This window comes from Dicentrarchus labrax, unplaced genomic scaffold (genome assembly GCF_905237075.1).
Source record: "Dicentrarchus labrax unplaced genomic scaffold, dlabrax2021, whole genome shotgun sequence".
NCBI lineage: Eukaryota > Metazoa > Chordata > Actinopteri > Moronidae > Dicentrarchus > Dicentrarchus labrax.
Genome location: NW_026136702.1, coordinates 15,856,071 through 15,867,878, shown reverse-complemented (window position 1 = coordinate 15,867,878; position 11,808 = coordinate 15,856,071). Strand labels below are relative to the sequence as shown.

The 11,808-nt window shown below is 40.3% G+C and overlaps 1 protein-coding gene across 1 annotated transcript; it reads right to left on the bottom strand.

The window, feature by feature from the left end:
• Positions 1 to 741: 741 nt before the first annotated feature.
• si:ch73-52p7.1 (uncharacterized protein LOC100321084 homolog) lies at positions 742 to 11,625 on the bottom strand. The gene is made up of 2 exons (XM_051420182.1): positions 11,533 to 11,625; positions 742 to 2,646 (listed from the first exon to the last, which is right to left on the bottom strand). Exon 2 carries the CDS (start codon positions 2,561 to 2,563, stop codon positions 1,766 to 1,768), a length of 798 nt encoding a protein of 265 aa, XP_051276142.1. The 5' UTR covers positions 2,564 to 2,646; positions 11,533 to 11,625; the 3' UTR covers positions 742 to 1,765.
• Positions 11,626 to 11,808: the final 183 nt, after the last annotated feature.

Here is an 11,808-nt window from a genome sequence, read left to right as displayed (position 1 = left end):
GATTATCCCAAGTGGAGGTCATGGTTCACGCTGACTTTGATTTCCATAAGGAGAGCTGGGCTCCCGGCAGCCTCACCCCCACCGGTGATTTCTCCGGTAATTGCCCCCGGTGTGTGTTCGGGTGGGTGCTGACCTCTCAGGTGCAGGATCAACAGGCGACATCAGTTTGCATTCACAGGGCGCTTAACAAGATGGGCTGCATGTTTATCATGCAAATAAGCAGCTCTCTGGCAGGTGTCAGACACACACACTCAACACACACACACACACACACACGCACACGCACACACACACACACACACACACACACACACACACACGCAACGTCTTCAAACGGGACTGCAGTCATTACCAAACTGACAAATGTAACCATAGACGCATGAGGTTTTAACTTGTCAAATGCAGCTGCACCTCATAATGACCACTGATGTAAAACAAGTATCCATTCCACAATGAAAAATAAAAACAAATTGCCACATTAACCCTTTAAACTGAGTGACAGCTCCTTTAAAAGGTGACTTTAGGTGGGTTCCCCCTACAGACCTATGAAACGCCTTTATAGCCCATATTGTAAACATCCATTATAATTCACATATCATCATGTAAACGTGGGGCCAAATATTGTTTATTTTTGCCTATTTTAATTCCAAGTTTATGTGTCTGTGAGTGTTTTTGGTGATTCAATTTTCACAAATATTAAAGTAAATATCAGTCATGATTTTAAATTCAGGAGCCATATAGTGATGAGTAAAACATTTATTTCTGTTGTAAACCAATGCAAGTGATGACATTGTTCGTTTTTATTCTTTTTAAACAAATAAATATGAGGCCATACTTTTTTGACTCTTGAACCTCTAACACAATATTCCTCACAAGCTTTTAAAGTGCTGAGGTGCGTCATGACACATGTGTTAAATATGGTTGGTTTATTAGATTATAGATAAGATTTGTTGATAACTTAACAAAAACCCCTTTCCCTCATACTGTCACTCAGCTCAGTGAGTCCTGCCTGGACACCTTCTCCGCTCTTCTTTGACTCAAATGTATCTGCTGCCATCTTGTGGTTCAATTTTGGAAGCATGACATTATTCCCAAATGTTGCACAACACATTTTCTACTCTCAAACTAACCTTAGATCAAATTCTTGAATTATTAGTTCCTAAATAACTCAAATATATAGGACACTGCATCTTTTCACTACTTCTGACACATGTGGCATTATGAAAAAGGGGGGAAAACAATTGAACAAGATCAATTTAAAACAAACAACTTCTGCCAGAGGGAGTTGGCAGGCTATCTGGTCCCTCAGAGGGTCTCTCATTAGTTCATATACTTTCTTTTAACATGCTGATAAACAGCTGTGCCGAGTTTTAGGCCACTTGGGAAAATATGATTAAAGCAGGTTTAATTTTGTTGTGCATGTTTTTACAGATTTGTGCCAAGATGTGCTTTTACTTTGGAGTCATGTCAAATAAACAAATTGAAAATCTCCCAAACCGACTCAATTTCCTTCTTGTTTTTTAAAAAAAACTGAGAAAATTACTGCAGTTTTTTGCGTCATTGTGTCATTGTTTCTTTCTGTTCACCCTCCCTAAATGCAATATAATCTGTAAACTAATGACTATTTCTCATAACATAGACAGATGTTAATCAGAGGTGTAGGTCTGCAGCAAAAGATGCCCTGGGGAGCAAGAAAGTGATTGTTTGCAGGTGTTGAACACTGAATAATCTCCCTCCTGTTTCCTCCTCAAAAGGTAACTTGGTATCAGTAGACAAAGCTGACATATATAACAGATGTCTCTGGTAATTTTGGCAGGTGAAGGTCAGGGAAGGGCAGCACACCGTCATTGTCTATGTGGGTCTGAACCGTATAGGCTTTGACCACTGCTCCCCACTCCAACACGGAACTGTGGATTATTCCCAGTCTGGCCTGTTCATGATACGCTGCTCCCAGCTCCCTGCCCAGGAATAGGTCTTGGATCTGGGGTGAGGACAAAGCCAAGGTTTCTCTCTTCATGTCTGCAATCAGGTCTAGGTTTGTGTCTCTATCCCTGTTGTATCTATTGGTCTCAAGGTAGGCACCTGGGTCAGTGTCTGTGTTCTTGGCTTTGTTTGCATCTGGACAGTGATGAACCGGCCTCTGCGGCAGGTTCACCACTGTCAGCCTCTCCAGGTGCTGCACAGCAAAATGTCCCTCCAGGGAAGAAGAAGGTGTCTCTTTGGATCCTCCAGGGCCACAGTGGATCAGAGTGAGGTGCCTCACCTCTGAGTTGTTGAGCAGACGTGCTGTGTTTAATGCCGACGTGAACCAAACAGTTAAACGTCTCATCCGGAAAACAGGAGAGGAGTGCGACTGCGGGCGGTGCAGCGTGGAAAGCAGGATGTCCTTGCATTTGCAGTCTGCAAGTGATGAGACGCTGCAGGGCTGTGGGTCCTGGCTGCAGGAGTAGTAGAAAAAGCTGTTGTGGGTCACATAAGCCAGGCGCAGGTCAGAGCGCTGCAGAGCCACAGACACACACAGCAGCACACAGAGGAGAGGGGCAGGAGGGCTGAAAGCAGACATCACTGCTGGAGGAGAGTCTCAGGTAGCATATTTTTGATGTTCATGTATATGTGTGTGTGTGGTGTCCAGGTATACACCTGAGCCTATAGAAAAGATAAAACACACATTTAATATCAGTAAAAAGTCAAGAGAAAACCACACACACACACACACACACACACACACACACACAGAGCAAAACACACACTACCTCTATGATCTAATCCCTAAAGTCAGGGCTACCAACTAACTGTAATAAAAGTAAAAGAGCAAAATTAGTGCAGCAAAACAAACCTAAAGTTATCAATATGCAGAATTGCCCCTTTCAGGTTGTTATGTTATTACATACATTTTAATAAAAGATTGTAGACTGTTGTCAGTGTTTTTAACAAATATATTTTACAGAATAATGGTTAATCTGACAAGGATATGGCATACGATTTGCATGAAATTTTATATATTCTGAAAATAAACAATAAAGGAAGCGTATGGAGAATAAAATACAGTCTAATACAGAGCCTTGTGGCACTCCACGAGAGATAGATGCAGAGGAAGAGGACACATTGTGAGTTCTGACAGAGGCTGATTGGTCTTGGAGGTAGGAGGCAAACCACTGAAGGGCCTGTCCCTGAATGCCAACAACAGGCTTAAAGCGGCCCGGGAGGATGGAGCTCCAGAGTCTGAAGATGAGAGCAAATCATTTGTTGCCCCTCAAGCGAGTGGACTGGAGTGCTATGGTGCGCCCTAAAACTAACTCTATCCAGTATACTGAATTTGTCAAGGAAGGAATGGAGAGAATTTTGGATAAAGGAGGAAGGGAGTAATAAAGGAAGGAAGGAAATAAGGGAGTATTTGAAGCAAGAGGGGACTTAAAACAGTAATCTGTTGAAGATCTGTGAGAAGATGGGGGCCAGCTGGTCAGTACAGGTTTTCAGACAGGAGGGTGACATGACCTTCCTGATGTTATGACTCTGACCGAGCCAATACACTGTTTCTGTGTAGAGGTGGGGGGATGGGGGGTGCAGTTGGTTGCGTCAGTCGGAGCAGGTGAGTGTTACCAGAGGTGGCTGAATGCACTGTACGCTTCTGTCGGACACACAAATCAGAGATTGAGTTGTGAGATGGGTGCAGTAATTTCACTTTACAGGGGCCAACAGTGAAATAATGCTGTTATATTTATTGCAACAGTCTGAAGGTTTAAAAGGCGGTAAAGCAAGGTACACACATGAGAGAGGCATCCAGCAAGGATGTGTGTGTGTGTGTGTGTGTGTGTGTGTGTGTGTGTGTGTGTGTGTGTGTGTGTGTGTGTGTGACAATGAGATCACATCCTATTGCCGCCTCACCTAAGCTGACTGTCTCAAAATTTTCCTCTTTGTGTCTCTTGCTTTTATTCCTCTTTCTACCTCTCTGCCAATATATATTGCCATATTTCACATGTGCACAAATTCACTGAACTAAATGTAAAGCTAATCTTTTTTCATTTTTTCTGATTTACACCAATAAAATGACATTATTTTCTAAAGAGATAGACTGACGTTTTCATGGTTAGTGCGTTTCAAAGAACCTCTGACCCGTTTGCCTGTTTGGTTGGGTTTGTCAGCCCTAGTTTTCAGCTTGTGTCCTACATAACCTATTTTAGCAGTCCCACTTAAGCGATATGTAGCCCCCACATGGGAAGGATTATACAGGAAATTAAGAAAGAGAACAGGCAACAGAAGCAGAGAGCAACAAATGAAATGAGGAAATAGAAATAACTTTGACACACATTCATTCTCACATAATTTTATAGTTTTTTTTTATACCAGCCACAACTGCAAATACAAACATTCACTTCATATGAGGCTGGGTTGAGGAATCCAAAAAGGAAAATATGTTCGTGTGGGTTTTGGAAATGACTCTGTTTTTTGCAGTTGTTTTGAATCCTGACAGACTGAGGTATTGTTTTCAGTGGATTTTTCTTGGCAGTTTTGTAGAGATTTGACAGTTGTCCATGGCAAGATTATAAAAGGGCTTGTTTTATACCAGCCAAAACCTCACACTCACATGATACCAGTAGTACAGACGGACACAATTTGTCATCATTAGTTCAGACTGCCTGTTGTGATGTGAAGCTCTGTGATGCCTGCCTGAATTTTAACTTGTTAATCAGGATCTCTGTGTGCCGTATAAATGTTTTTATTTTCTTGACCGTGAGATGTGGGTCTCTGTGCCGATGTTTGACCCTCTGAAAACTAGCTGATGCAATATCATCAGCGTGAGATGTTCAGTGCCAGCGGTGCACTAATTACTGCTCAGGAACTGTAATGAAGTATAGTTTTGATATATTTTGAGCATTTCCATTTTATGCTACTTTATTTATAAATACTAATATTGTATGGATTACTCCACTGCATACTGACCCCTATTATGGGGCGGCTGTGGCTCAGAGGCAGAGCGGGTTGTTTCCTACTCAGAAAGTTGAGGGTTCGATCCCCGGCTCCTGGTGCCACATGACAAAATATCCTTGAGCAAGATACTGAACTGAATGCCGTGCATCAGTGTGTGTTAGTTTCTGTTCGATGGACTTTGCCATCGCTGTGTGAATGTGTGTGAAAGGGTGAATGTGGCACGTAGTGTAAAAGCGCTTTGAGTGGTCGGAAGTCTAGAAAGGCGCTATACAAGTACAGGTCCATTTACCATTATATAGGTAGTTATTTTGCAGAATCTGATCTTAGTACAACCAAAAGATTATGAATTAGTAAAAAGATTTAAATGCTGCTGCTTACATATCTGTATATCTGTGTTTAATGCAATTTTTCTTGTAACAGAGTATTTTATTTGTGGTATTTAGCATTGCACTATAACACTGTCACAATTTAAAAGAAAGCCTACATTACCCACAATGCAACCCAGACCCTCTTCTTTCTAATTCCACACCAGTACTTTGTACAACTTCTTTCACAGTAGTACTTCCCAACACTTATACTATACTTATACTACATTTATTTTTATTAAATTTTTTTATTTTTATGATGTTTTACATTTTATTGTTTTTATTGTATTCATTTTTTGCCTTGCACAATTTTTTATATGTAAACTCGGCAGAATTCCTGTTTAAGAAGACGATCTGAATAATTTTTCCACTGCTGTTCATTGCAAGCCTCACCGTGTCTGAGCTACTTTTACTCCAGTTGATGATTTACAACAAGAACGTTTGACTAACTCAAGGGAGTGGGCGGGTGTAAACTTGCTCCATGTTACTATGGGATGTTTGCACATCTGTACATACAGTAATACAATTATATGATATTGCATAATATAAAATTCAGTGTGACTGAGTGAAATATTAGTGGTGGAGTGTAATTCAAATTGAATTTTTCTGAAAAACTGAAGTATTAATTCTTAACCTAATAAACTATTTAAAAACCCTCTTAGATTAGCTGGTAAATGCACTGTAAGAAAGCTAAAGGCAGGGCTGTTTTTCTGGACTCAGGAAAAGTGGACTTTTTAGAAATATATACTTGGTTCTCACAGGACAGCGACCCAACAAACATGTAATAATTTTATAGAATATGATGCATTGATTTAGATTAAACTACCCAACAGTGTATAAAGTAGTTTAAATTAGCTCAACATACAGCAGTAAAACACAACATTCACATTAATGCAGCAGTAATATTAATCTGAAAACATCACATATAATAGTAAAACACTGCAGGGACCATTTTTTACAGTTTACTTTTGATACTTTAAGTCAATTTAGCTGTTAACACATACTTTTACATAAGTAAGGTTTTGAATGCAGGACCTTTACTTGTAGTGGAGTATTTTCATGTTGTGGTATTAGTACTTCTACTAAAGTAAGGAATATTTCTTCCACCAGTATTTACAGGAGAATAAAATGCTCAGGTCATGTAAATAAACCCAGCCCTAGTGCAGGTCAACTTTCATAAAGCAGATTCTTGTTATTGGAGTAAAACGCTCTGAGGTCACTCCCCTGTGTGTTTCTCATCCATTAAGTATTTTCTTACAAAGATGTGAGAGAGGGGATGTGGACATACTGACAGCTGGTTTGGATCAGGACTTTGTCTACGCACGCACACACACACACACACACACACACACACACACACACACACACACACACACACACACACACACACACACACACACACACACACACACATACACACACACACACACAGAGTCTGAGATGGGTGTGTTTTTCCTGAACTACACTTAGGGATACATTGTTTGGCACTGGGAGCCCACATTGAATTTCACATACACCAACATACACACACACACACACACACACACACACACACACACACAAATTATAACTGTGGCGATCGCGCTGAGATTCCAGGGAAAACATTGTTTTGAAATCTTGGCTTTTACAAAAGCCTGGGTAGATTCTTGGCAGTAATATCAGACCAGGAACATGACTTTCTGCCTCAGTCTGCAGCCAGGACAGAGCTGACCACTACATTCTTCCTTTGGCCTTGTGTGACATTAAACAAAAGTTAACCATCATCTACAGTATATTTAACATTTATTTTGCCGCACAGTTGGAAAAATCCTCATATTCCACATTGTCTGACAGTGTCAAATGTATTTTGTTTTTTTTTTAGTTATTCTGTTTACACTGAGTGAAATAGTCAAGACGCCATTTTTTTTAGAAATGGAATCATTATAGAGAGTTTGTGCATCATTTCTAGACAAAATGGCATATTTGAAAAATATGGAAGTTCCACTAGAATTTAAAACAGTGTTTTGTGGGTTTGCACATTGTTCAGCAGAGTTTGTACCTACTGACACACCAGCAGGTCAGTAAAGTTTAATGGTGTTTTTCTGGTACTTTACTGTGTTTTGATGCTAGCTTATAAAATATCTCACAGCATCAAATACTGTATAAGGAAATGTTAGATGAACCATTTTTAATGATGAAAAATAAGCTATTAAACTCATAAGATGACAGCAGTGTTATATAAATTAGGTGATCAGCTTTGCTTAAAGGATACGTTGCATTTTTTAAATTGCTAAAAAATCCCATAAAAAAGACCAAAACATCAACAACTTGATCTTACTAACAAGTGCCAAAGCTTATTTCTCTGTTTCTCATAGACCTCCATTGGAGTCACACCATGATGTGTTTCTAAAATATGACTAACACAGACACTACATTTTATTTTGAGACAATGCCGCAAACACCATCCTGCTGCCTTAAATACTCACCACTCCACCAAAGCCACAGATGTGTAGCCCCCACCAAATAGCCCCCAACGAATGCACTGTAGCTGTTTGAGTAATGTTTATTGAAATCAACAGTGCTCAGCTGTTTTAAGAAATTATTAAGCCTAAGTTGTAACAAAGGCTTTGTTGAGTTGTTGACAACAACTAAAATACAGAATCTCATCTTAACCTCCTTCAAATATTTTCCCAATAACTACAGGGAAGTGGGTTGTGCTGCATGTCTGAGAAGCTTCTGTAGATTTTTTTGGCAAATCTAAAATATTTATGGCCTTGGCTCTGAGTCGCCATTAGAGTCAAACTGCTGTGAATACAAACTGACTACATCTACCATCCTCTGCAGGAGCAAGTCACAAACTAAATATGGTTTAGACTTTAGTTTTAGACTCACTTTCTAACTGCTCCCCTTTTCTTATAACCTGGGAAGCAGGATTGTGTTGGAGACTACGTACAATAATGTGACACAATTCAATTAAGGTAGAGGTCCACATAAAAGTTGATGTTTAATGAATTACCAGGAGAATACAGTACTAGCTGAGACAAAATTCAGTGGACCAAAAACAAGCTCAAGTTACACAGTCCGCTAGCAAGTGTAGTAATAATGACTGGAGAAAAGGAGGACTGCATCCAGGCCCGACATCAGGGGAGGTCAAAGGGTACAGATGACCCCAGCCCAATGGCCCAGGGGGGGCCCATGCAAACGTGTATGATGTATCCCTTAAATAGGATCAAGAACAACAATTTACTTTCTGACCTATATCACTGATAACACAATTTATATGTATTTACATTATAAAAACATTTAACAGTATCGTTAGTCAAGTCAAAACGCCTCACCAAAAATCAGGGGCTCAAAAAAGAAGAGCCAGGCTACAGAGAGAGAAAGAAAATGAAAGGAGCAGAGTGGCAATGGCCAAAAAAGCAAATAAGCACCAGGTGTGAGAGGCGAACCTGAATGTTACAAAGGTTAGGAGCAAGGCAGACAAATAAAACTTTAGCTAGCTTAACTTCACATCAGCACGTTCACTTAACTAGATTTAAAAAAACACTGCTGCACTGCCCTGTTATTATATTGCAACCTGCTGGAGGCTAATAGCCGAGAGCCTACTTGTAATTGCCAGTGTTGGTATTAGGGCTAAGGCTGGGTGTGGATGGGGTTTGTCCCTCTGTCCATAATTACTGAACGCAGGCCTGACCGCAACGTGATTCAATGTTGTTTTGTTTTAAGCATGACCCCGATCATTCCCCAACCTCAACCACGTGTTTATCATTGTAACCATGACGACAAAGGACCTAGGACCATAACAAGGTAATCATTTTGACCCCAGAATGACCTTACTAAAAAAGAAAAAACTAACAAAGTTATTTTTGGAAGGCACAGACAAAACATATTTGATATGAGAGTCAGATAAGAAAACACCTCTATGTGTCCTTTGAGAGAACGCGGAGAAACCACAATATAATAATAGTTTTGGGGAAATACACTCTTTTACTTTCTTGCTGAGAAGAGAAATCAATCTCAGGGTTGTACATTTAAATAAGCACGAGGTAATTAACCTAGCTTAGCACAAAGACTGGAAGCAAAAGGAAACAGCTAGCCAAAATCACCCTTCCAGCACCTTTAAAGCTCACTAATAATGACAAAATAACAAATGGTGGTTTTGCTAGGAAACCAGCAGAGAATGAATTAGTACTTAGTGATACCAGCCAGTGTACTTTGTTTCCCTGTTTACTGTCTTTATTACTAAGCTGAGCTAACAGGCTGCCGATCTTGGGCTGAGACTCGTTCGTTCCTCCTAAACTCCCCGACGGTAGATGGCGCTGATGAATAAGGCTTTATTGTGATACAGGCAGTCATTTAGGCACAACAATAGTTTTCTGGTTGAATGTTCAGCTCAAGTCTAGAAGGCCCTACAAGTCATGATGCCGAACATGACTCAGAATAAGTTCAGGTATTGCACATCTTTAGCAGACCACCCAAAAATCCAGTAGAATGCAGGAAATCACATCTACTTAATCCAAAATTTCCTGGGGGTGGACCTTCAGCTATGTCTGCTTCTCAGAATGTAACCAATATTGTCCATCTCCAGTAGGCTGCCCCTATCAGCGGCTTTGGGTCTCCCCACAAACCACCAGAATGCAGGGTACAACATCAAATGAATTCCAATTCTCTGATATCTGAGCCACCAACTTGTGTGGCTGCGTGCGCGGCATAATTTTGGTCACCCCCGACAAAATCTCACTCCAAGGTTTTTTGAAAAGTTGGCAGGTATGGTCATAATTAAAGGTGGGTTAAGAAATCCAATAGCATGATAAATATCCTGATATATTACCAACAGCGACACATAAAGTAATGTACCTAACGTTAGAAAAACATGTATGTTTGGTTAATTCTCCAGCCCTCGACCCAGGCCCGGGCTCAGTTAGTCCCCGGGCGCTATACAGTGGAGAGGACCTATTTCACTAAGTTGTACAATGTATGATTGTATATGTGAAAATAAAGTTGATTCTTTTCATACTGTGGGTAAGCAAACTGTTGCTAAAGTTGCTCACATGCAGAGAAGATGAGACGGTTTCCCAGAGCGAGTACACCAGCACCTGACATCAATACTCACAACTCTCCTGCTACCATACATAGCTAACCTCACAACAACAGCATATCTAATATAACGCTACCTGACACAAATCCTGGCTGGAATAACAAGTTAGTGTTGCACACACTGAGGGGAGAGCTAAGAGACCATGAGGACAAACAAATATGTATTGGATTAGAATCACTTACACAAAGAGAGGTATTGATCTTCTCATCATCTCGACACGAAAGTGAATAAGCCCCAAATGATGAGCTGTTCCTTTAAAAACAACTGTTTTTGAAAGAATTAAAAAGAAATATATGTGTTTGTTGACTCTTTCCCATTGCTTCTAGTGTCTGAAAGGGGAAACAGACTTTATCTTAAACAACAATGGCACTACAAATGATAGATGTATGTGTAGGAATGTCATATAATGCTGAGATAGGTCAGGAAGCTGTTAACCAGCATTCAAAAACAGCTTGGTGGAAATGAAGATGGACAAGAAAGGCTGAGTGTCAGGATTGAGAATATGACTGTTTGCTGTTCATTGTCCTCTCCACACCTCCTTATGTGAAGAGTATCACAGTCCAACTGGAAGGGAAAATATACTTCTTCCTGTGTCCTGGCTGAAATGACTTTCCAGCCACTACAATAAAAATGAATGAGTCTGACCATATATCTGGCTTAGCTGTAAATCACTGACTTGGACCTGAGGTGACTCAAACCTCAAGTATTAGGCTGCTGACTCATTTTAGTTGGTCAGGGGGTGAAGTTTCCTCTGTTAAAACTCACAGAAATGAATACGTTCACCGCTTACTGTCTCATGTATTCACAGGAGAAATTCAGCAGGATGACAAGTGACATCTGACAATGAAATAAAGGATCCAGCATCGTATGCAGCTGAAGCATTAATCTGTGACACTTTTGTTTTTGCAGTTTTCCATCAGAACAAAATAGCGAGAATGTTTCTATTACATAACACAGGCACAGGAATGCACAAGCTATGTAATGTAATATGAGAATATACAGCAGGCTTGGCTTTGTGTTCCTTTTTAAAGACTACAGGAGTTAACTGCAGGAGACAAACAACCATTTTTTAACAGCTGTTAAAGTACACTACATGGTCATCAATGCCAGTACACAGATAGTAGGCTAAGCTTCCCGGTTTTCTGCTGTGTAACTCACCTCAAGTTGCTGCTGTAGAGTTGATATGTGAATGCTCGGGTTGAGGCTGGGATGGGGAGGAAAAATCACACATCCAGCTGACGTCAGGATGGGGGAAGTATCCCACAGAGTTCAGCTTTAAACAGTGTATGCCAACATGTTTGTTCTGATCAGAACAGAACCAGAGAGGAGCCCACAGATAGTCAGTCACACAGCAGTATATAAGATGGTAGAATACAGATTAGAGGTCACAGTTCATATTTTGTTTTTGTTTTTAAAATGTTGTTTATTTAATAG

Coding starts and splice junctions, on each gene's coding strand:
- si:ch73-52p7.1 (XM_051420182.1), bottom strand. CDS start 2,563: ATGTCTGCTTTCAGCCCTCCTGCCCCTCTCCTCTGTGTGCTGCTGTGT.